This window comes from Cetorhinus maximus, chromosome 4, assembly GCF_964194155.1.
Source record: "Cetorhinus maximus chromosome 4, sCetMax3.hap1.1, whole genome shotgun sequence".
Classification (NCBI taxonomy): Eukaryota; Metazoa; Chordata; class Chondrichthyes; order Lamniformes; family Cetorhinidae; genus Cetorhinus; species Cetorhinus maximus.
In genome coordinates this window covers 138,174,350-138,201,152 of record NC_135882.1, presented here as the reverse complement: position 1 = coordinate 138,201,152, position 26,803 = coordinate 138,174,350, and the positions used below count along the sequence as shown (strand labels likewise).

The 26,803-nt window shown below is 42.3% G+C and overlaps 1 protein-coding gene across 3 annotated transcripts in view; it reads left to right on the top strand.

Annotated features, from left to right (window-relative positions):
• LOC144679935 (serine/threonine-protein kinase OSR1-like) overlaps window positions 1–26,803 on the top strand; it is a 246,877-nt gene that overhangs the window by 41,837 nt on the left and 178,237 nt on the right. For all 3 annotated transcript variants that reach the window (XR_013576449.1, XM_078540914.1, XM_078540913.1), the window contains exon 2: window positions 22,961–23,073. Coding sequence is in view for 2 of the 3 variants with exons in the window: in XM_078540914.1 (XP_078397040.1) it covers window positions 22,961–23,073 (113 nt within the window). In the remaining variant the exon portion in view is untranslated. The remainder of the gene's footprint in view (window positions 1–22,960; window positions 23,074–26,803) is intronic.

Sequence of the window (26,803 nt, the reverse complement as noted above, 5' to 3'; positions counted from 1 at the left end):
AGTGGCAAATGGAATTCAACCTGGAAAAGTAAGGTAATGCACTTGGGGAAGGCTAACAAGGCAAGGGATTACACAATGAATGGTAGGACCCTGGAAAGTACTGAAGATCAGAGGGACCTTGGTGTGCATATCCACAGAATCCCTGAAGGTAGCAGGGCAAGTAGACAAGGCGGTTAAGGAGGCATATGGGATTCTTGCCTTTATTAGCCAAGTCTTAGAATAAAAGAACAGGGAGGTTATGCTGGAGCTGTATAAAACGCAGGTTAGGCCACAGCTGGCATACTGCATGCAGCTCTGGTCACAACATTGTATGAAGGATATGATCGCACTGGAGAAGGTGCAGACAAGATTTACCAGGATGCTGCCTAGGCTGGAGGGTCTGAGCTCTGAGGAAAGATTGGATAGGCTGGGGTGGTTTTCCTTGGAGCAGCGAAGGTTGAGAGGGGACCTGATAGAGATGTATAAGATTGAGGGACATAGGGTGGATAGGAAGGCACTTCTTCTATTAGTAGAGGTGTGACTCACCAGGGGGCCATAGATTTAAGGTAAGAGGTAGAAGGAGTTATGGAGAAATTTTTTCACCCAGAGGGTGGTGGTGGAAGTCTGGAACTCGCTGCCTGAAAGGGTGATTGAGTCAGAAACTCTCGTAACACTTAAGTATTTAGATATTCACTTGTGTTGCCATAGCCTCCAGGGCTATCGGCCAAGCGCTGGAAAATGGGATTAATGTAGTTGGACCTTTAACCGGCATGGACACAATGGGCTGAATGGCCTCCTTCTGTGCTGTAAATGTCTATCAGTCTGAGCCTGAGTACCATTGGACTAAGGAGGAGAAAATGAGCCAGTGTTCAATGATTATATCCAGTGACTCCTGCATGAAAGTAAAAAAATAACATATGCTTTTAAGACTTGTTTTGATTAATTTCACACTGTTGAGGCAAAAAGATGAAGAACTAACAAATTTGGATGATTCCAAACTTGTGTTTTTAATTCTGTGGAGGATAGGAAGACTGAGGGAAATGAAGAGGTTTGATTTTAAGGTGGAAAGAAAATGCAATAGTGATGCAGGAAATAATAGATGATCACAGCCATGAGATACTACATCCTGCAAAGTTTCCACATGATTGCATGTGGTCCATTGCATTTCAAAGCAAATATTATCCCAAATAAAGCCTGCAAATGTACATTTATTTACCAGGTTCTTTAGAGTACTTGCAGCATTGAAGTTGAGCCCTCCTGTCTGAATCATTGCCAATGGAAAATCTTCAATGTATTTCCTTGTTTTCTGATTGGGGATAGTCCTTTTGAGATTGCTACTGAGGTGACTGGGATTTTACTGTAGTACCCAAAGCTCAGTCTTGTAGCATGCTTGAGACCTTGCCTGTATTGTGAGATGATCATCTTCTCTTTGGAAGGGAACAAATTGGTGCTGGTGTTTACTAATACCTTTTAAAGATAAGTAGATTTAAAATGCTCTTGTTCATCTTCCTGTTGTCATTTGCAGTTAAAATAACTTATTAAATACCAGCTTTCATGAGCCTAAGGATGTCTTAAAGCGCTTCACAAATAATTGAGTATTGGATAAAACATAGATTACAAAGTTTTCAATATGTAACGGTCCCCAGCAAATGTGGGCAGGATCCAAAAGACGAGTGTACTGCCCAAACACTGCAGTCATTGTAAAAATATATATTTTAGTACTATTTTGTGACAAGTGCTAATAAATCAGCAGTTATGAACAAGTGCAATACCTCATTTAGGTATGCCTGGTGCTGCTTCTGGCATGCCCTCCTACACTCTTCTTTGAACCAAGGTTGATCCCCTGATAGTAGTAGTGGTGGATATGCTGGGCCATGAGGTTACAGTTTGTTTGAAAACAATTATGCTGCTGCTGATGTCCACAGTACCTCATGGATGCCCAGTTTAGAGTTGCTAGATCTGTTTGAAATCCATCCCATTTAGCACAGTGGTAGTACTGCACAACGCAATGGAGGGTATATCCTCAATGTGAAGGCAGGACTCCAGAAGGACTGAGTGGTGGTCACTTATACCGATACTATCATGGACTGATGCAGGTTGGTGAGGATGAGGTTTTTCCCTCTTCCAGCAGCTATGTCCTTTAGGACTCGGCCAGCTCAGTCTGCATTGGTGTTTCCGAGCCACTTTTGGTGATGGACATTGAAGTCTCCCACCCAGAGTACTTTGTGGCCATGCCACCTTCTGTGCTTCCTCCAAGTGGTGTTGAACATGGAGTACTGATTCATCAGCTGAGTGGGGGGATAGCAAGTGTTGAAGTGCTGACGGGACCGTCACCCGTTCAGAAATCATCTTTGAACAGACCTGCTGTTCTTGCAGCCCTGTAAGAGTGGCAATCAGGCAGGGCAATTATAGTATTAGTGGCACAGACTTTGGCCGCTTCACGCCTCTTGATCTTGTCCATTTGAACGTTCGGACATTGGCAAGAGAGATCACAGAATAATAATATGGTGGCGTTAATCATGCTGAGTGGAAACTCTACTTGTGTTGAACATGAAAGAGTACTGGTTCATCAACTGAGTGGGGGATTGGTTAACAGCAGGAGGTTTCTATTCCCATGTTTGACCTGATGCCATGAGACTTCATGTGGTCCGGAGTCAAATGTTGAGGACTCCCAGAGCAACTCCCTCCCAACTGTGTACCGCTGTGCCACCACCATAGTAGGACTGAAACGAGAAGTTTCTCAATTTTGATGTGAAGGCTCATGTATTTCGTAGAATGTGTACGTTGTTTAGATTTGGACTCTATACTAAACCTCAAATTTTGATGAGGAATAACTTTGTTTGAGAATTTCTGAATAAAGAGACATACTATCGAAGCTTTCCGTCTTGCACTCATCAGGACAGCTATGCAAGATAAACCAATAGTAAAATGAACAACTATTTATACTGCATATTAAGTGCTAATTGGTTGGTAAGTGGACTATGGAAGAGGCATTGCCTGGAGAATGCAGTAGAGAACAGTTAACTGTTACTTGCCGAGCTTTTGTTTTAAAATTCAAACCAGACAGGTTGACTCTGGTCAAGGTATTGCCTTGGGAAATGAACCAGTGAATGGCGGCCCCTCAGCTTTCCTTTAGTTGGAAAAGGTGTAATGCACGGACATGCCCCTACTGTCTGCAAGGACAGGGCCCTGTGTGTGAACATATGTGGCTTCCGGCATGGGTAAGTGAGCCAAACTGTGAACCCGACCATCTTAAATTGGCTTTCAGTGTAATTCTTAGCACAATCTGGATTGTTTAGCAAGTGTTGTCTGATCGGGGAATCCCATCTGATGTTGGACACTGTATTTTGAGTTTTGCAAGCATGGGCTGGTTGGGTACGGTCAGTATTTGCAAGCAGCTGAAACTATGTGCTGTATGATACGATCTGCTAGTCGTTGGGACGTATGGCCTACATATCTAGCATCACACCAGCACTGAAGTACAAATGCAACGTTACTCATTTGTGTGATAGGCAGGTTGTCTTTTTTCTTGACGGCAGTATCCTGTTGGTGGAGAATGCCACTCATGTTGCTACTGCATAACAAAACGTGCAATGGCTAGGTTCACCTCTTGCTCAAATTTTTAAGATCCCTTACCCTTCCAGGGTAACCTCAGGTACTCTGGGCACTTTTCAGGACTGAAAGTGACAGCTTTAGGCCCATTCATGAGTTTGCAAGATATATAGAGAGCAATGAATTATCTGGTCAGGGTAGCCATTATCCTGCAAGATGACTTTATTGTGCTCTATTTCAGCATCAAGAATTTAATCAACAGATGAAGCTTCACCCTTGCCCTGTTCTAAAAGGGAAGTAGTAAGGAGCATCTAAGAGAATGTGGAAATGGACAGGCAGAGTTTAGGGCCTAAACAACTGAAGACATGGCTGTCAGTGGCAAGACCAAAGATTTTGGGAATGCACAAGAGGTCGGCTTTGAACTATTGCAGAATTCTTGAAGAATTGTAGGGTTTCAAGGAGTTTAGCGAAGGAAAAAATTCACAAGGATGTGAATTTTTAAATTCAAGGGTTGCTGGCCTGAGAGCCAATGTCGGTCTGCAACTCAGGGTCATAGGTGAATACAATTTGGCACAAGTTAATATAGAGGCTGCAGAGTTTGGGATGAGCTTCAGTTGATGAAAGGTGGAAGATGCGAGGCCAGCCAGGACAGAATCAGAATAGCCAAATATAGATGTAGCAAAGGATGGTTTCAGCAGCGGATAGGCTGAGACATAGATGTAGCAAAGGATGGTTTCAGCAGCGGATAGGCTGAGACAGGAGTTTGGAGACTGGGGAGTGTACAGAAGTGAAAAAAGGTGGTTTCTGATAGGTCTGTGAGCAAGCTTGTAGTTGTTTTTTGCTAAGCTGGCATCGCTTTCACTCTCGCTCAGAAGGATCCAGGTTCAAGCCCCACATCACTTGTTGCTCATCAGCCATGTTGTGCTGAGGAAGCCTGCATTGGAGATGCCCTCATTTAGAGACATTCTATTGAGCTGCCCCTTCTAGTTGTTCAGATGAAATTAACAACCTCATGGAAATGTCTGTTGGAAATAGAACAAGAGATTCTGACTAAAGCCTCTCCCTCAACCAATACCACCAAAATCATTAAACTCATCACCGGTTTATCACTGAAGGTGTTAGCTAGTGCATTGTTTCTTCTTTAGTTAGCTTTGCAACGTTGCTCATCCAATTTACCAAGCACAGAAACTTTGTAGCATGTAATGTACAATTTATCGTGCTATCGAGTGATTGCGTATTCTCAAGACTACAAACTCTACTTGTTAAGGTCAGAGTTTAAATGTTTCTCAGAACTCTAGCATTTTCCCTTAAGTTTGATTGGCCAGGTAAATCAGTAATTGTAGACATGCTGGCACCTTTACCAGTTGAGATTTTAAATTACTTGGTGACTTTGCATATGCCTAATTATTGCCTATGTTTCTTAATGCATTTAATTTCCTAATTTCTATAATTGTTCTTAACATCTATTACCCATCCCTAATTGCCTTGATAAAGTGATGAACAATGGCTGTTGTTTGTGCAACCTACATGCTTGCCTGGCCACTTTGGAGCATTAAGGGTTATCTATGTGATGTGGACTAGCATTCCATATAGGTCAGATGAGGTAAGTGAAGGGCTCTTTCTCTGTAGGACAGTAATGGACTATTTGTGTTTTTATATGACTGTCAGTTTGACTCAACACACCCAATTAGGAATACAGGCTATTAATTCAGTGCAGTAGTACTTTAAAAACAAGAACAAAAAGTGCTGAAAAATTCAGCAAGTCAGGCAGCATCTGTGGAGAGAAAGAGTTAACATTTCAGGTCGATGACCTTTCATCAGAACTCATTAGCAGATCTTCTGATGAAAGGTCATCGACCTGAAATGTTAACTTTCTCTCCACAGATGCTGCCTGACTTGCTGAGTTTTCCAGCACTTTTTGTTGTTTCAGATTTCCAGCATCAGTGTTTTGCTTCTGTCCTTTTTTAAATTCATTGATCAGGCCAACAATTATTGTCCATCCCTAATTGTCCACGAAAGTGGTGGTGAGCCACTGCCATGAACTGCTGCAGTCAATGTGGTGTATGTATCCCAACAATGCTGTTAGGGAGTTCCAAGATTTTGACCCAGATGCAGTGAAGGAACAGCAATTTAGTTCCAAGTCAGGGTCATGTGGCTTGGAGGGGAATTTGCAGGTGCTGGTGTTCTTGTGCATTTGCCCTGTTCTTTTTAGGTGATAAGTAAAGAGTTTGGAAGGTTCTGTTGAATGGGCCTCAAGCTGCTAAGGGAGTGTTGCCTTGTCATATGTGCTATGTTTCAGATGAGTTATGAAACTTGAGTTCCATCTGCCTGTTTGGGTAGTTATGGTGAATATAAAGGATCCCATAGCACTACAATTGAGAAAAAACAGGGAGCTCTCCTGTTATCCTAGTAGCTTTTTTCCCCTGAGCATCACTTAAAACAAAATAACATGGCCATTGATCTTGTGCTGTTTGTTGAACCTTATGCACAGATTGTTTGCCGTACAAAATTGACTGCATTTCCAAAGTAATTGTGAAACACGTGGGATGTCCTGAGGTTTTCTTTCAGTAATCCATTTGGGACCTCTGATTTATGATTTATAAATTTAGCTGCAATTACTTAGCATTATGTCTGGTAAAAAAAATTGTCTTATTACAATTGTCAGTTTATCAAACTTCCCCTGGTATTTTGTGTTTTGTGATAAGCTCTGGAGTTGAGAATGTGAGTTTAAATAGATTTCATTACCTATTGCATTTCATTGTCTTCAGTAAAAACAAACAGTGCTACTAGGATGATAATAAGAACATTCCTGTAATGCCAAAGCTATTCTTCGCAACCATTTTTAGTTTTGATTGTATTCCAACTTGTATATTAATGTGTTATAATTTCCAAGGGATAACCTTAAATGGCACCAACGAGGTGGAATTTTCCCATTGCACATAAACTGCTTTGAGCAAACGATGATGCATGTTTGGAGCCATGTGAGCAATGAGGAGAATGTCTTAACATTAGGGTTTGGAGCTGTGTAACTAAACACACATGCTAGTAAGACACTGTAAGTCAGCATCTGAAGGAGGTTATTTTGGATGACACCCTTCATCTGATGACCTGTCTGTCTTCCAGCCGTTGACTTGGCCACTGTTCAATTTTCATTTTCATTTCACATATTCCGTATTCAGTTTTTAATAAATTGGTAGATGGCTATACCAAAAATAGCCTGTAGTCCAAAATATATGAAAGGAAAGCATCACATTTGCATAACATTACAAAACCTCTGCCTGTCCCTCATCTTCACTGGCATCATCAAAGATGATTAATATTGATCATTTTATAAAACTGTTTGTGATTTTAATTTTAAATTCAACATATGTTAATGAGGACAAGATCAGATTCAATACTAACAGTATACAGTTAAATGTCTAGCTGGAAACTCTCAATGCAGCTTCATGTATTAAAGGCCCTTTTGGGTAATATACCAGAGGACTTCCATTGACCTTAGATCCAGCAACCTTGGTGTCATTTCTAAAAACAAGAATTTGAAGCACAGCTTAATTTAAAGTAAATAAATTGACTCTGGCATTGAAACTGATCGATAACATTTTATTTGTTTTTGGAATGAGTGTCACTGTCAAAGCCAGCATTTATTGCCCATCCCTAATTCTCCCTGAGAAGGTGGTGTGATGAGCTGCTGTAAATCGTGTGGTGTAGGTGCACCCACAGTGATGTTAGGGAGTTCCAGGATTTTGACCCAGTGATAGTGAAGGAATGACAATACAGGTTCAAGTGAGGATGTTGTGTCACTTAGTGTCGCTTGGAGGGGAGCTTTCAGGTGATGGTGTTCCCATATGCCTGCCAGCTATACCCATCTAGGTGGTAGATGTCGCAGGTTTGGATGGTACTATTGAAGGAGCCTTGGCGAGTTGATGCCATGCATCTTGTAGATGGTACACACTGCTGGTACTGTGTGCTAGTGATGGTGGGAATGAATGTGTTAGGTGGTGAATGGGTGCCCATCAAGGAGGCTAGTGTTATGTTGAGCTTCTTGGGTTATTGGAGCTGCATTCATCCAGGCTTGTGGAGAGTATCCCATCACATTCCTGACTTGAATAAATACTTTGCATCAGCCTTCACAGTAGAAGACACTAGCATTCCAAAAGTACTAAATAATCAAGGGGCAAAAGGCAGGGAGGAAATAAATACAATAACTATTACTAGAGAAAAAGAACTAGGGAAACTTACGGGGCTAAAGGTCAATAAGCCCCCCCTGGACCTGATGGGTTGCACCCTAGGATATTAAAGCAAGTATCTGCAAAGATAGTGGATGCACTGGTAGTAATCTTCCAAGAATCCTTAGATCCTGGAAAGGTCCCAGAGGATTGGAAAACTGCCAAAGTAACATCCTTATTCAAAAAGGGAGGGAGACAAAAAGTAGGTAACTATAGGCCAGTTAGCTTAACATCTGTTTTTGGGAAAATGTTGGAGCCTATTATAAAGGATGTAATAGCAGAGTATTTAGAAATGCACAATATAATCAAGCAGAGTCAGCATGGCTTCATGAAGGGGAAATCATGCCTGACAACTCTATTAGAATTCTGTGAGGAGGTAACGAGCAGGATAGATAAAGGGGAACCGGTAGATGTAATATATTTGGATTTCCAAAAGGTGTTTGTAAATAAGGCTACTTAAGATAAGAGCTCATGGTGTTGTGGGTAGTATATTAGCATGGATAGAGGATTGGCTAACTAATGGAAAACAGAGTTGGGGTAAGTGGGGCATTTTCAGGATGGCAACCTGTAACTAATGGAGTGCCACAGGGATCAGCACTGGGGCCACAATTATTTACAATATATATTAATGACTTGGATGAGGGAAACGAATGTACTATCGCTAAGTTTGCAGATGACAAAAATAGGTGGGAAGGCAAGTGTTGAGGATGACAGTCGACAGCGGGATATAAACAGGTTGAGTGGTCAGAAACTTGGTAGATGGAATATAATGTAGAAAAATGTGAGGTTATGCACGTTGGCAGGAAGAATGGAAGAGCTGAATATTATTTAAATGGAGAAGGACTGCAGAAAGCTGCAGCACAGAGATTTGGGAGTCCTCGTGCATGAATCCCAAAAAGCTAACATACAAGTTCAGGTAATAGGAAAGGCAAATGGAATGTTGGCCTTTATTTCAAAAGGAATGGAGCATAAAAGTAGGAAATGCTTGCTAAAACTATACAAGGCACTAGTTATACAATACCTAGAATACTGTGAACAGTTTTGGTCCCCTTTATCTAAGGAAAGATGTATTGGCATTGGAGGCAGCCCAGAGAAGGTTCACTAGGTTGATCCTGGGTATGGAGGGATTTTCTTATGAGGAGAGGTTGAATAGGCTGGGCCTGTACTCATTGGAGTATAGAAGAATGAGAGGTGACCTTATTGAAACATAAGATTCTTAGGGAGCTTGACAGGGTAGGTTGTTTCCTCTTGTGGGAGAGTCTCAGACCAGAGGGCATAAACTCAGAGTAACGGGTTGCCCATTTAACACAGATGAGGAGGAATTTCTTCTGAAGGTAGTGAATCCGTGGAATTCTTTACTGCAGAGGGCTGTAGAGGCTGGATTGTTCAGTGTATTCAAGGCTGAGATAGACAGATTTTTAATCAGTAAGGGAATCGAGGGTTATGGGAAAAGGCAGGAATGTGGAGTTGAGGATTATCAGCCATGTTCTCATTGAATGGTGAGTGGACTCGATGGGCTGAATGGGCTGCTTCTGCTCTTATGCCTTATGGTCTTGTGTGCCATGTCGATGGTGGACAGACTTTGGGGAGTCTGGAGGTGAGTTAATTGTCGCAGAATTCGCATACTCTGACCTTCTCTTGTAGCCACAGTATTTATGTGACTAATCCAGTTGAGTTTCTGGTCTGTTGTAACTCCCAGGATGTTGGTAAAGAATTCGGTGATGGTGCTGTTAAATATCAAGGGAAGATGGTTGGATTCCCCTTTGTTGGAGATGGTCATTGTTTGGCACATACTTGGTGCAATTATTGACACTTGGCCCAAGCCTAAAAGTTGCTCAGGTTGTCTTGTATGTGGGCTTGAACTACTTCAATATCTGAGGAGTTGCAAGTGGAACTGAACACTGCAATCATCAGCTAACACCCCCACTCCTGACTTTTTTGTTAAAGGGACAATCATTGGTGCTTTGGTTGAATTAGGATAGTACATTGAATTCCTGTAGCAATGTCCTGGGGCTGGAATGATTGACCTCCAACAACTTCAAGCATTTTCCTTTGTGCTAGATATGACTGCAACTAGTGGAGAGTTTCTCCTGATTCTCATTGTCTTCAATTTTTCTCAAGCTCTTTCATGCAACACACATACTGCACTGATGTCAAGGGCTGTCTCTCACCTCAACTTTGGAGTTCAGCTTTATTGTCCATGTTTGGACCAAGGCTGTAATGAGATCTGGAGCAGGGTGGGCCCGGAGGAACCTAAATGGCATCGCTGAGTGGGCTGCTACCACTGCTTACTGAGCTACTGAGTCCTGAAGGACACACCTGCCAGACTGTGTCTGAGGCAGGTGCCAAGAGAACCGAGAGGGAAAAGCCCATTTGTCCTCATCCTTGCCTGTCGCAGGTGCATCTGCCCACAACTGTATTGGCAGGAGTGACCACCATATTGTACTTGTGGAGCCAAAGTCCAGTCTTCATGCTGAGCGCACCCTGCATTGTGTTGTGTGACACCACCATTGTTAAATGGTTTAGATGCAGAACAGATTTAGCATATCAAAACTGGGAATCCACGGCAATTTTGTTCTGATAACACTGTTATACCTTCCAGCACTTTGATGATTGAGAGTAGACTGATGGGGTGGTAATTGGCTTGTTTAGATTTGTCCTGCTTTTTGGACAGGACATATCTAGGCAATTTTCCACATTGTAGAATAGATGCCAGTGTTGTAGCTGTACCGGGACAGCTTGACTAAGGGTGCAACTAGTTCTGGAGCACAAGTTTTCAGCAGTACTGCTGAAATGCTATCAGGCCCATATCCTTTGCTGTATCCAGTGCCTCCTTCCATTTCTTGATCTCCCATTTAGTGATTCAAATTGGCTGGAAACTGGAATCTACAATGGTTCGCACCATTGGGAGAAGGTTCAGTTGGATCATCCACTCGGCACTTCTGGCTGAAGATGGTTGAAAATGCTTCAGCCTTGTCTTTTGCACTGATGTGCTGGGCATTGAGGATGGGGATTATTGTGGAGCCTGCTCCTCTAGTGAGTTGTTTACTTGTTCTCCATTTACAACTGGATATGGCAGCACTGCAGAGCTTTGATCTGATCCATTGGTTGTTGTATCACTTAGCTTTGTCTATAACATGCTGCTTCTGCTGTATGGCATGCAAGTAGTTCTGATTTGTAGCTTCACCAGATTGACCCCTCATTTTTAGGTATGCATGGTGCCGTTCTTGGCATGCTGTCCCAGACTTCTTACAGGGTTGACACTCTTGATGTTAACCATAGAGTGAGGGATATGTCAGGCCACGAGATTGCAGATTGTGGCCAGATGCAGTTGTGCTGCTGCTGGCCCACAAGTGCCCCCAGTTCTGAATTGCTAAGTTTGTCCTGAATCTATCCTGTTTAGCACAGTGGTAGTACCACACTGCACAATAGAGGATGTCTTCAGCATGAAGAGTGGACTTCGGTTCCACAAGGACAAGTACGGTGGTCGCTCCTACCAATACTGTCGTGGACAGATGCATCTGTGACAGGTAGAATAGTGAGGGTGAGGACAAATAGTTTTCCTGTTTGGTGTTCTCAGCACTTGCCTCAGGTCCAGCCCGGCATATATATCCTTCAGGACTCAGTAGCTCGATCGATACTGGTTCTACCAGCCACATCTTGATGGACAGTTGAAGGGTCAGTCACAAGGGGGCATAAGTTCAAAGTGAGGGGCAGGAGGTTTAGGGGGCATGTGAGGAAAAGCTTTTTTACCCAGAGGGTGGTGACGGTCTGGAATGCATTGCCTGGGAGGGTGGTGGAGGTGGCTTGCCTCACATTTTAAAAGTACCTGGATGAGCACTTGGCACATCATAACATTCAAGGCTATGGGCCAAGAGCTGGTAAATGGGATTAGGTAGGTAGGTCAGGTGTTTCTCACATGTTGGTGCAGACTCGATGGGCTGAAGGGCCTCTTCTGCACTATGATTCTGTGTGTGATTCTGTGACACAAGTCCCCCACCCGGAGTACTTCCTATGCCTATGGCGCCTCTTGCAAGCGATGTTCAACATGGGGCACTGATTCATCAGCTGAGGGAGGGTGGTAAGTAGCAGGTGTCCTTGCCAGCGTTTACCCTGATGGGCAGAGACTTCATAGGGTCTGGAGTCTGAGGACTCCCAGGGTCACTTTTCTCAATTGTATTCAGCAGTTCCACCTCTGGTGGGTGTCCTGCAGTTGGGACTGAAGATACCCAGGGATGGTGATGGAGGAGTGTGGGACATTGGCTGCAAGGTATGATTTGGTGAGTATGACCAAGACAGGCTGTTGCTTGACTAATCTATGAGGCAACTCTCCCAATTTTGGCACAACTCCTCAGATGTTGGTGAGGAGGACTTATGCAGGATTGACTGGACACTGTTTGTCATTTCTGGTGCCTAGGTTGATACTGGGTGCCTGGTTTTATTCTTCAGCTTTCCTGAGGCGGTTTGATATGACTGAGTATGCAATTGCTAGCCCATATCAAAGGGAGGAGCTAGGAGCTGAAAATCTGGTAGAAAGTCAAGAAATGGAAAATGGTGCGTTATATCAAGTTCACCTTTATACCATGCTTTTCAGTCCTGTTTGGATTATTTTTGCTGAGTTTCAGAAGATCTGAGACTTTGGGCTAGATAAAGAATGATCAATCTGCTCTACTCTTTAAATAGCGAACCCCCAGATGGCCAGACCAGCTGCCCCTGTTCATTTCTTGCCTGTGTACAGATTACTGCACCAATCCTTTATGATGTAAAAGTTGAATTCATTTCTCTTTTTAATGTGAATTAGAAAAAAATGAGTGGGCAAGTCAAATTGCTGTTAGATCAAAAAAAGTGATCATGTAGTTAAGTTTGAGTTTCTAGGACAGAGATAGGAGTTCTAAGTCTGAGGTTGAGAAATAATGACCAGAAAAATTAATAGTTCTTGAACCTCAAAAAGATAGTTTGGACTATATAGAAACATGCAAGATACTTAAGATGGAGCAACTCGAGATCGAGCAATGCTTGATAAGCCAGGACAACAGGCCAGAATTTCAAGAACTCAGATCTGGAAAATTTGTTGAGCTTGGGGAGGCTACTATGTTGGGTGTCAAGTCCATGGGGGTGGGGTGGATTTGAAAACCAGGATGTGGGGTAGAGGGGGTGGATTTGAAAACCAGGATGAGAATTTTAAAGTTGGTGTTATCGGATTGGAGCCATTGTTTGCCAGAGCATATGAACCAGACTTTGTGAATTAGGTTAAGGCAGCAGAGTTTTGGATGAATCAAGATAATGTAGGGTGGAAGATGGGTAGAGCATTGGAATAGACAAGCCTAGAGGTAAAAAAATATGGTTGAGGCTTTTAACAGATGAGCTAAGGCAGGGGTGGATTTGGGTAATTTTAATAAAGTTCAAGAAGACTGTCTTGGTGATGGCAGCCTTATGTGGTTGGAACTTGTCTCAGGGTTAGATATGACACCAAGGTTGCGAATGGTCTGGGTTCAGCCTTAGTTACCAGTGGAGTTGGAGGCTAGGGAACTTGAGTTTATGTTGGGGATGGAATACATTGGCTTCAGTCTTCCCAGTATTTAGTCAGAGGAAATTTCTGCTCACCTAATAATAGATGTCTGACAAGCAGTGTGACAAATCAAATATAATAGAGTTGCTGTAATGGGGAAATGGTAGGATTATTGTTTTGGAAGGATGAGATCAACTAGGTCTAAAATTCAGATGAAGGTTCCATTTTATGAATGAGTGACTGACTGTGGGAGGCACTGAGATGATTTAACATTGAGAATTCAGTATGTAAGTGGTGTATTTGGAGCTTGGGAAAGGCAAGAGTGGACAGGTCTTAGAAGGCAACGTTGAGGTAAATTTCAGATCACATCAAGGGGGGGTGGTGCTATTTTGCTTCACAATTTTGTTTTTGAGCCACAGGAGTTTCTATTTCAATCATTAGAAAAACCTCTTCCAGCATTGTTGACCAATGGGGAGAAAAAAGACGCCCATTGTAGATTGTTTTTAAACATAAGTCCAAGATAAATTTTAAGAGTTGATAGGCTGCGAGTAGCTGGAAATGCTTAACCCAGACCAGGTGACCTCATGATCTTGACATTGGCTTCATTTGTGTCCATGTATAAGCCATGTCTGGTCCTCCCATTTTGATCCCAAAATAACCCCACTGTAGATAAGGCAATGAGCCTAGTAGAGCTCAGATTCTGCAGGTCGCAGGACTGGAACCTCACTGAATAGGATTAAAAATGGAACTAAGGTTGAACTTTTTAGTTTATTAAATAAAAAGTAACTGATTCCCATGATCATTTTAACCAGTCTATCCAGTACAAACCAGTAGGGTCCCAAGATCAAACCCTACTTTATGCTGAAATATTAAACATTAAAAATGTGCATATGCTGATCTTGGGTGATAGCTGAATTGGACTTGGCTTTGATGCTCACTGCAATCAAATGGCTTGCTAAAACACTCTAGTCTCACATGTGGATGCTAGCACTTAGATGAAATATCAATGCATGACCAATGCCTGTAACTGTAATTCAAGTGAGAAATCAGTATGGAAGAGAAAATTGGCAAGGATCATATTTCTATATTTGCTCTGGGAATTATCAAATTGGACAGACTTAGTTGATGGGAAGGGAGGTGGGAATCCAATGCCTGGGAACAATTGGGATGGAGTTCAGCAATACCATAGAGGCTAGAATGGCAGAACTCCTGAAAATCAAGATCTGAAATGTCACATCAATAGGTTGTAAAGGGCAAGTATTGCTGTAAGCTGTGTATGTGGCATAATGGATAAATACACAGACCAGGAATGAGCCCAGATACTATTCCCATTTTCTGCTGAGTCAGTTGATCTTTGTTGTGGCAGTAGCACAGCACGAGAACAAGCTGTTGAACTGGTCATGGGGAAAGGTGATGAAATCTGCTCAGTTTTGTGGTGCAGATTTCTGGAATGCATTTTTTTGGGTGGGGTATGTAGAAATTGAGTAAGGACAGGATTAAGCTCTAAAATGAAAGCAAAATACTGCAGATGCTGGAAGTCTGAAATAAAAACAAGTATTGGAAAAATTCAGGTCTGATGGCATCTGTGGAGAGAGGAACAGATTTGACGTTTCAAGTTGAGTATGGCTCCTCTTTGGAACTCGAGCTCTGCTGTTGTGCCCAACTAGTTACCAGATTTAAAAGCAAAATACTGCGGATGCTGGAAATCTGAAACAAAAACAAAAATAGCTGGAAAAACCCAGCAGGTTTGGCAGCATCCGTGGAGAAGAAGACAGAGTCAACGTTTCGAGTCCGCATGACTCTTCTTCAGAACTGATGAAGTGGGGGCGGGGTGGTCACCATTGACTAGAAACTGAACTGGACTAGCCATATAAATACTGTGGTTACAATAGCAGGTCAGAGGCTAGGTATCCTGCAGCAAGTAGCTCACCACCTGATTCCCCAAAGCCTGTCCACCACCTACAAGGCACAAGTCAGGAGTGTGATGGAATACTTTCCACTTGCCTGGATGAGTGCAGCTCCAACAACACTCAAGAAGCTCAACACCATCCAGCCTGCTTGATTAACACTCCATTCACTCACTCCACCACTGACGCATGGTGGCAGCAGTGTGTACCATCTACATGATGCACTGCAGGAGCTCACCAAGCCCCCTTAGAACCTTCCAAACCCTCGACTGCTACCATCTAGAAGGGCAAGGGCAGCAGACACATGGGAACACCACCAGCTGCAAGTTCCCCTCCAAGCCACTCACCATCCTGACTTGGAAATATATCTCTGTTCCTTCACTACTGGGTCTGGAACTCTGTCCTAACAGCACTAGGGGTGTACCTGCACCACATGGACTCCAGCGGTTCAAGAAGGTAGCTCTCCTCCACCTTCTCAAGGGCAATTAGTGGTGGGTAATAAATGCTGGCCTAGCCAGCAGCGCCCACATCCCATGAATGAATTAAACAAAAGTTGTATTCAAAATTATTCTTATAATTAAGCAGCACATGCCAGCCTATATTTGGTCTCTGACTACATTCCAGCTAACAAGTGGCAGGTGACCCTTGCCTGGCACTTTTTTTGTTCAGCAGTGACCATATCTGACAAAATTCCAAACCATTTCCACTGACTTTCAAAGATACTGCTATCTTGTAACTGCTCACCAATATCTTGGTCATCATTGACTAGAAACTTTACTGATTTATGTGAGAGGAGGGAGCAGGTAAAACTGTGCAAGAGGAGGGAGCAGGTAAAACTGCACAGTCTTTTGTTCTTGTCCTTGATTCCCCCTCCTCTGACTTCTTGTATAGGTTCCCATCCCCCTGCCATTTTAGTTCCAACCCTCCCCAACCACTCTAGCAAATATTCCCCCAGGGCATCAGTTGCAGTCCTGCCCAGGTGTAACCCGTCCAGTTTGTACTGGTCCCACCTCCCCAGAACCGGTCCCACTGTCCCAGGAGTCTGAAACCCTCCCCCTCACACCATCTCTTCAGCCATGTATTCATCCAATATATCCTGCTATTTCTACTCTGACTAGCACATGGCACTGGTAGTAATCCTGAGATCACTACCTTTTGAGGTCCTACTTTTCAACTTCCTAACTCCCTATATTCTGCTTTTAGGACCTCATCCCTTTTTTTGCGTATGTCGTTTGCACCAATGCATGCCTCGACCACTGGCTGTTCAGCCTCCCTCTTCAGAATGTCCTGTAGCTGCTCTGAGACATCCTTGACCCTAGCATCAGAGAGGCCACATACCATCCTAGAGTCTCGTTTGTGGCCACAGAAATGCCTAACTATTCCGCTTACAATTGAATCCCCTATAACTATTGCATTCCCACATTTTTTACTCCTCCCCTGTGCAGCAGAGCCAACCGTGGTGCAATGAATTTGGCTGCTGCTTTCCCTTGAACAGTATTCAAAGTGGTATATCTGTTTTGCAGGGGAATAGCCACAAGAGATTCCTGCACTGCCTTCCTAGTTGTCTTGCTCTAGTTGGTGGTCTTCTATTCCCTTCCTGCCTGTGGACTCTTAGCCTGCGGTGTGACCACCTCTCTTTACGTGCTATCCACGATACTCTCCGCCTCACAGCTGCTCCACAGTGTCCCCAGCCGTCGCTCCAGCTCTGAAGCCTGGGCTTCCAGGAGCTGCACTGGAGACACTTCCCGCACACGTGCTGGCGCTGGCTTCCCACATGGAGCAGGATGAGCACAGCACAGCTTTGAGCTCTCCTGCCATGACTTACCCCCTTAAATTAAATTAAACCTTTTGGAAGATACTTAAATAATATCAGTTACTCTAGGGCCCTTCTTCCCTGCTTCTCGTTGTTACAGAATATAGCCCTTACAAACTATGAACCACAAAATAAGACCTTAAAAACTATAAGCGATAAAAGTAGTAAATAATTACCCAACCATACTCAAAGGATCACCTCGTTCCCTCCTCATCGAACTCCCAAAGTAGTACTCCAGTGCAGACTGTGATGCTGACTGCAGGACACTCTTCCCAGACTGCTTCACAGCGATGCTGACTGCAGGAAACTCTTCGCAGACTGCTTCACTGGGATGTTGACTGCAGAACACTCTCCCTCATTGCAAGAGGATTTGAGAAGTAGGGATGTCTTACTGCAGTTATGCAGGACCTAGGTGAGACCACACCTGGATTATTGCATGCAGTTTTGGTCTCTCTACCTAAGAAAGAATATACTTGTCATAGTGGGAGTGCAGCGAAGGTTCACTAGGCTGATACCGTGGATGGCAGAATTGTTGTATGAGGAGAGATTGGTTCGACTGGGCCTGTATTCACTAGAGTTTAGAAGAATGGGAGGAGATCTGATTAAAGCATATAAAATTTTAACAGGGCCAAACAGACTGGATGCAGGGAAGATGTTTCCCCTAGTTAGGGAGTCTAGAACCAGGGGGACCACAGTCTCGGGATACGGGGCAGGCCATTTAGGACTGAGATGAGGAAACATTTCTTCACTCAGGGTGGTCAACCTGTGGAATTCTTTACCACAGAAGGCTGTGGAGGCCAGGTCACTGAGTATATTCAAGAAAGAAATTCCTAAATTTTTGGATATTCGGGGCATCAAGGGGTATGGAGAGAAAGCGGGAATATCGGCATTGAGATAGAGGGTCAACCATGATTATATTGAATGGTGGAGCAGGCTTGAAGGGCCTAATGGCCTCCTAGTTTCTATGATCCAACTATATCAATACTGCGACTGAAAACAAGGCTGATGCTAGATATACTGCTGCAAAAATTGGCTCATCTCGTGAACTTTCGACGCCTTCACAATTGAGCCAGATGTATCTTAATACTTGCATGGATGGGTGCAACTGCAAAAATATGACACAAGCTTGACACTATCCAGAACAGAGCAGTTTCTTGATTAGCACTAATCAAAAATAGAATACAGGGGATACTGGAAATCCGAAATACAAACAAAATGCTGGACATACGCAGCTGGTCAGGCAGCATCAGGTTTGATTATTGATGTTGCTATATCTGCTGGATATTTCCAGCATTTTCTATTTTTTTTTCTTGATTAGTATCTCCCACTGAACTCTATCCATCCTGTCATTAATGGCATACTGTAACTGGAGCATTTGCTACCCATATGATGTGCCCAACAACTCATCATTTGGACAGCAGCTCTGCAATATCTGGGGAACACAGCCACCTGCAAGTCATACTATTGGACTTTTATATCAACATTCCTTCACTGTCACTGGGCCAATATTTTGGTGTTGGATAACTCTCATTTTCTTAGGCAAACCAGAGTTGCCCAATGACTGTTACCGTGCCAGAATTGTCCACATCCCAAGGAAAAGTATATTTTTTATTTTAATATGGTTTGATGTGGCTCTGAGTAGTCGGATGAAATATGCAGAAATGCATCATCACATTTAAGTGCCTTCAAACTGAACTAGCTATTGAGTTCCATCTGTCTGATTGGTAAGAAGGAAGGCAGCCCTTTCCTGTGCCCCCAAATGAATTGCAGGGCTGTAGAGTTTATCAGATAAAATTTCAGAACTGACACACTCCCCATTGTTTATCCAGCAGTGATCACACTACTCATTGGGACTTTGGCTTGCATGGTTATCTGGAACTGTGGGGGAGGAAGCCTAGCCCCAAGTGACTGTGATTCACCTTGTCCAAACAATGAACTAGATTCTAATAATAAACAAAAACAGAAATACCTGGAAAAGCTCAGCAGGTCTGGCAGCATCGGCGGAGAAGAACAAAGTTGACGTTTCGATTCCTCATGACCCTTCAACAGAACTAAGTAAAGATAGGAGAGGGGTGAAATATAAGCTGGTTTAAGGTGGGGTGTTGGGGGGAGAAGTTGGGGGGGTGGTGGGGGGGTGGTTGTAGGGACAAGCAAGCAGTGATAGGAGCAGATAACCAAAAGATGTCTCAGACAAAAGAACAAAGAGGTGTTGAAGGTGGTGATATTATCTAAAAGAATGTGCTAATTAAGAATGGATAGCAGGACAGGCAAGGTACAGATAGTTCTAGTGGGGGTGGGGTGAAATAAGACTAAAAGGGCATAAAAGGTATAGATTTAAAAATAATGGAAATAGGTGGGAAAAGGAAAAAAAGGGAGAGGGAAGAAACGGAAAGCGGGTGGGGATGGAGGAGGGAGTTCAAGATCTAAAATTGTTGAACTCAATATTCAGTCCGGAAGGCTGTAGAGTGCCTAGTCGGAAGATGAGGTGCTGTTCCTCCAGTTTGCGTTGGGCTTCACTGGAACAATGCAGCAAGCCAAGGACAGACATGTGGGCAAGAGAGCAGGGTGGGTGTTAAAATGGCAAGCGACAGGGAGGTCTGGGTCATTCTTGCAGACAGACCGAAGGTGTTCTGCAAAGCGGTCGCCCAGTCTGCGTTTGGTCTCTCCAATGTCCTTAAGGAGCAAAAGTAGCCTTTTCTGTTCCATGCTTACATTTATTTAGTTATCTTAAGTAGATTCTGTTAGTTTTTATTTAAACATCTCATTTAGAAAAAAACCTGTTCACTCATTAAAGAAAAGATCATCCATACAATGATGCTGAAATAGCTGGCCTTAAACAAATGGAGGAAAGAGATTGAAAGCAGATATAACAAGTAATGTGCTGAGCTGCATATTTGTGGGATGGCTAGATTACATGCATTTATACTAATGCATTATAGGAAAAAAACACTTCAAATTACCTCCTCCAGTGATATAGATCTGCATAACCATGAGTGCTCTCCCTGGCCTGGTTTGTATATCTATATGCTTCTATAATGTATTGTGGGTGTCTTTCATTGATGATGCCATTGGATATAGAATGAAAGTTTCTCTTGGAATGATTACTCTTAAGTGTCTGTTAGGTTCAGTTGGTGGTACTCTGCCAGATTATAGGTTTGAGTTCCACACCATGTCTTGCGACTGTAATCCAGGTTGAGCTCTAATGAAGTGCTGTATTGTCTTTCAGGTGTTTTGTTAAACTGCGGTCAAGTCTGCCTATTCTAGTGATTCAGATATAGATTTGTGACACAGTTTGAAGAAGAACGTCCCCAAGAATTGGCTAACTGCCCACTTCATGTTTGTGTGAAATATTGCTACACAGAATGGCAGCTGTTTTCCCATAAAACTGTGCACGTAATTCATTCTACATTAAGTACTTCAGATATTTGAGACACTTGAGCGCTATATAAATGCAAGCCTGTTGTTTCATTAGTCATTAATGAAATCCTGGTGGCAGTATGTTTATAGTATTGCGTTTTTCCACCTACTTCAATTTTCCCATCCCCAGTTGCTCTGAGGAGGTGTGGACCAATTTGAGCTACTGGGAACAATTTGATACAATTGAGTGACTTGTGGGCCACTTCGTAGGACAGTTAAAAGTCAACACTTGAATTACACAGGTCAGACTTTTGGGTTTCCTTACCTAAAGGACATTAGCATATCATTTGGGGTTTTACACCTTTTTTTATACTGATGCAGTTTTTTTCTTTTTTGAATTTGAAATTGCCACGGTGGGATTTGAACTCATTATCTGAATCACTAACCGCTTGGAGACTTGGACAACCTGTAGCAGGCACCTCAAAGCACTGGAGAAGTACCATCAGCAGTGCTTTCACAAGGTTTTCCAAATCCAGTGGCAAGAAAGGCAGTCCAACAGTGGAATACTCTACAATGCCAACACGCTCAGTATCGAGGCGCTAATCACTCAAAACCAGCTCTGCTGGGCAGGACGTGTCATGTGCCTGTCACCAGTCTCCCAAAACAACTGCTCTACAGAGCTTTGCTGCAGGAGACTCCCATGAGGACAGTAGAAATGCGTTAGGGATGCACTCAAAGCATCCCTGAAGAGGTCAATCATCCCTGTTGGCTTGTGGGAGGCCCTGGCTTGTGACTGACAAAAGTGGAGAAAATTCATTTTGGAAGGCATTGAATACATCGCAAATTCATCGTGAATGTGCAGAGGTGAAGTCGAGGTGTCGAAGAGAGCACACAAACCTCCAAGCACCACTTGCCTTGCCTGTGGCAGCCTCTGCAGATTCTGCAGATTACACATTGGACTTATCAGCCATCTCAGAATCCATTGAACTGGAGTGGAAGGAAGCAAGTCGCCCTTAATCTCAAGGGCCTGCCTAAGAAGGGGAAGAGACACTACTGTATTAAACTGCGGCTCTCTTCTCCACTCTGGGGTTTCAGGTTAAAATTTGGGAATGGATTCAAAATTGGCTTAAGAGTAGAAACTTACTGCAAGAGTAATGATTGAAACCATCAAGAACCTACAATGCAGAAGGAGGCCATTCAGCCCATCCTGTCCATGTCATGTCAAGGTGGGAAAAGTACTCTGAAAGTTCCCAATGCTTCATGTTGGAACCATGGCTGCTTAAAATTTACATCATTGACTTGAATTCAGAAACTCCATGCAGATTGGTCACATTTGCAAGCACCATCACTCTAACAGGGACAGTAGAATCAAAGCCTCAGCCTAGAAATCAGAATGAAATAAGATACAAGTGGCCTAAGCAATGGAAGATATTTAATGCAGGCAAATGTAGAGTATGCTTTGTAGGATTGCAAAATTTCTGACTAATGTACTCTGTGGCTTTTGTTTAAAATCCAAGGGTGACATTGGGAGGGACTTGGGAGTTTTCAGAGATGCCTTCTTTAAGATGTTCAACCAGTGCAGAGCAGCATTTCAAAGAAACAGGTTTGAATGTGATTCCTTCCCTAGTAACAAACCAGCACTGGCGATTGCTCACATGAGCAAGATGCAGGAGGGCTGGCTGAATTTGTGGATCAGAGCTCCAGGGTGAACTTCAGAAAAGAGAAATAAAGAAGAAAATTGAAATTTTAACCCCCATAAGTTGTCTGTTTGAATCCCTTGGACATACAGATTAAAATTCGCACGACAGATGAAAAGAATCAACTCCACTGATTATTTTCCTACCACAAAATACAAAGTTCCCATTGAACAAATTTCATTTTTATAAAGCACCTTTTAATGTAATAAAACATCCCAAAGTGCTTCACAGATGTCAAACAAAATTTTACTGAGCCACGTAGAGATATTAGGACAGATCACCAAAAGCTTGGTCAAAGAGATAAATTTCCTCTTGGAGGAGGGAAGGTTTACGGAGCAAATTCTAGAGCCTAGGGCCTGGACATTGAAGGCATGGCTGCCATTGGAACAATTAAAATTGGGGATGTGTAAGAGGCTAGAACTAGAGCACAGAAATTGCTGAGGAATGGAGGGCTGAAGGAGGCTACAGAGATGAGAAGGGAACAACTTAGATCCACAATCTTTATCCCTCCTTGTTGCTAAGTCAAAATTCTGGAACTCCCTTAACAGATTGTGGGAGCACTTTCACACATGAACTGCAGCTGTTTAAGTGGGGGCCTACTGCCCCCTTTATAAGGGCATCTAAGGAATGGCAGTGAATGCTACATTTGCCAGTGACATCCATATTCCAAGATTAACCTTCATTATTTTCAATTTAATGTGTTGGCTGCTAATATCTGTAGTGCTTCTTTAGGAGCAGTCAATGTGTCCGGGGGGTTTGAGGTGGCGGCGGGGGTTGTTCTCTGACCCCCTACCAATATTTTCAGGGAGTATTACTGTTTTGTTGGAGTATGCCCCTATTCAGAACTTTTGTGAAACCACTGGCTACAATATAAATTTGCAGTGCTTTTTGTTAAGGGTGCTCTTTTTTTTTTGTTTCAGGCAGTGGAGCTACAGCTGTGGTTCAGGCTGCTTACTGTATTCCGAAGAAGGAGCGAGTTGCAATCAAACGCATTAACCTAGAAAAATGTCAGACCAGCATGGACGAACTCCTGGTAATGCACTGACAAACACTTTCACACCAGTAGTACAGGGGAGGCCCAAATACGATTACACTGGAACATTTGTAAATGTAACTGATTAAAGGCTATATTAATGAAAAGCAAAGGACTTCTGAATGTGTAAAATAAAGACACAAAATTCTGGAAATATAACGCTGCACTGTCAGTATCTGGAAAGAAAGTTGGAAACAAGGTTTTCCTTTAGAACCATTAGGGCAATAGGTAACTGATTTCCTAATATGCATTTCCAGAATTTTCTGCTTTTATTTCATGAATTTGTAAAAGAAACAACAAACTGAAAAACAGATATGGAGTTATGAAAATAATGAAGAAATTGGGTTTATTGAAATGTTGCTTTACTATTTGAGAGAGGACCAGGTTGGGAAAATAAGAATTCCAGAGAAACATCACTGCAGACTTGAACAAGCCCAGGCAGTTTGTACTGAAATGCTTTGACTATTCATGCCTGCATGTGTAGCACAGAAAAACTGTTTCAGTTTTTAAATTTGTAAAGATTCCAAAATATTGCATGTAACTCTTGAAAATTCTTAGGTTCCAGGTGACTTAAATTTAGGCAGAACTGTTTTTTTTAATGTGTTCTTAACATATAAGAGGTATCAGAATTGACATTTGGAGGTAGAACTAATGCCATCTTGGCCTATTCCTTGTTGCGTGACGGAGTATGTGTAAGAGTGCACATGTTATTCAGCAGATTCTGGGTGTGTCTGTTCATTTTGTCCATGGCTAATCTATTGTAGGCGCGAGCATATTTTTGAAGGATGTTCACAATTTGATATATTGCTGAGAAGTTGATCTTAGTGAAGGAAACCAGTCCCATCAGCATCTGTTAAAAAGACCAGCTAAAGATTGGCACTAAAACTAAATACTGTGGATGCTGGAAATTTCTAATAAAACCAGAAAATGCTGGAAATATTCAGGTCAGGCACAGTTATAGAGAGAGACAAAGAGTTAAGATTTCCAGTTGATGACAATTTCATTAGAACTTAACCACAAGCATGACCCCAAGCTTCCAGTCTGCTGTCATTTATCCATTAATGATCTGAAATTGTAAGAGTGCATGTTGACAGAGGCAGAGAATTAAAGTGATTCTTGTGATCGCGCCTCCAGCTAAAGATTATTCTACTGAAGGCATTGGCATCTCTCTTTAATTTCCAACGCTGATGGTCCTACTGTAGATTTCCAACATTTTATTCAGATTTCCACTATTTGCAGCTATCTATTTTTGCTTGTTTTGCACTCTGGCTTGTTGCAAAATGAACTTGAATTGATTGGGCAGATCATCAGAATTCATTCTGAAGGCTTTTTATCCGTGCTCCAATTTTTCAATTTAACTTTGCTCTGTTGGTAGCACAATCATCGCCCTTCCTTCCTCTGGTTCCCATCTCAAAATCAGTTGAGAATTTTCAAAATTGAGGGATATGGACAAAGTATATAGGGAGAGACTGTTCTGTTGGCGCAAGAGTTGAGAACCAGAAGACACAAATTTAGTGGTTGGCAAAAGAGCCAGAAGTGTCATGAATTTTGTTTTACAGATAGGAATACACTGCCTGAGAGGGTGACTGAGTCAGATTCAATCATGGCCTTCAAAAGAGTTATTTGAAGGGAAAGCATTTGGAGGATTACAGGGAAAAGGTGGGGGTTTGGGACCAGCTGAGCAGCTTTTGCAGAGAGGTGGCATGGACACAACAGGGCGAGTGGCCTCCATCTATGCTGCAACCATTGTGTGATTGAGAGTCAAGTTCTACTCCTGGACTTGTGTACACAATCTCTAGGTTAAACTTTTAATACAACCGTGAGGTAGTGTTGCATTGATGAAGCATTAAACTCTGGTCTCGTCTTCCTGTTCGGATGGACATAAATGATCTCCTTTGATTTTTTTTCCCCAAGGATAGCAGGCATCTAACCTAGTGCCATGACCAAAATCTATTCTTCACTAATGCTATTAAAAGCAGGTTACTCTTTCAGTGCTATTTGTGGGGCTTTTCTTTCTACAAATTGGTTACAATTCTTGTCTACATAATAAGTGACTGCACTTCAAAACTGACTCATAGATGTGAGACATTTTAAGATGAGAGCTGCTAAATAATTACTTGTACGTATTCTCTCTTTCTTCCAAAGGTGCTGACTGGAATCTGGTTCTGCAGGTGGCAGTTGCACTCCAGAACTGCATTCAAGTAGCCATTATTTTTATATAAAATAAAAACATAAAATGCTTGAAATACTTAAGTCAGGCAGCATCTGTTGAGAGAGAAACAGTTAATGTTTTGATTCGATGACCTTTCATCAGAACTCATGAGAGGTCACCATCTGAAACGTTAGCTGTTTCTCTCTCCACGGATGCTACCGGACCTGCTGAGTGTTTCTGACATTTTGTTTTTATTTCAGATTTCCAGCATCTGCAGCATTTTACTTTTTCGTGTTTAGAATCCTTTTCTTTTACCACTTTATACTATTTTCTTTTCATTCCTTGTTATATGAGAGACGCTCAAAGATGGGTCAAGAAAAATCAAATGAATTGAAAGTGACAAGATAGTTGTGGTGTAAAGATGTATTAGTTAGGTAATGCAGGTCAAAATATTTCAGCTGCACAATCACCACCCTTCAAGTGTATTGTTTATTGAAGTGCTTTCTGCAAGCAGACCCTACCTCCTCCCCCTCATAGGTTTTATCTCTTTTTTTACTTTGGCTCACACTTTCTGTGTCTCATTTTCTCTCATTTGTATATCGTGTTTTCATCAGTCATATAATTTAATATCTATCTTCCGTCTGACTAAACTGAGCAATCCCTTCCTGGAAGAAAAGGAATCTGGCACTGAAAATCATTGCAGTACTTGCAAAACTGCTTGCTGTAAGGTAGCCTTATCCAGTAGTTTACTGGCTCAAATGTCTTTAAACTATGAGCAAATTTGAGTGGATTATAATCCACAATTATCTGAACCCTGAAGATGAGACTTAACCTTCTATCTGGAAGTTACCATCATTAGAAGGACAAAATCTGTACATGTGGATTAAATGTGCTGTGTCTGCACTTGAATTCACACTCTAATGTTGGATTTCAGCATAGTTCATGGTCTGATAATCAATCCAGTCCCTAGTGGAAATATGTCCACACCATAGAATTCTCCATTAGTTTATTGTATCACCTTCCGCATCTGCTATTGCAAATGGAAACACAACATGGGTGCTTACCTGATGTTTGGGCATCATAAGAAATGTTCTCTACTGGGTGAGCGCAGTTACTGTGAAATTAACAAATAAGCTTCTTGAAATTTACCATTTTGACCAAGCTTTGATTATCTCTCCTAACATTCCCTCATGTGGCTCAATGTGGCTAATTTCGTTGGATAACACAGCTGAGAAGCACCTTAGGACATTTTACTGCATTAGAAATATATAAATACATGTGCCCCCTAGTCTACTGTGAAACAAGTTTGAACTATTAAAAATAAATTTGGGACTAATGTCGAGCAGTTCTTTCAGAATAGGGCAGTTGAGCCAAAAAAACTCTGCAGCATTTGGGAAAAAAAGTTATCCTAATGGTTGCTTTCATTTATTGCATATATATTGAGAATAAAAGAGCGACTTGTATTAATATTCCACCTTTCATGACTACAGCACATGCCAAAGTGCTTTACAGCCAATGGAGTACATTTTTGTAGTGTAGTTGCTGTAGTAATTTAGGAAACATGGCAGCCAATTTGTA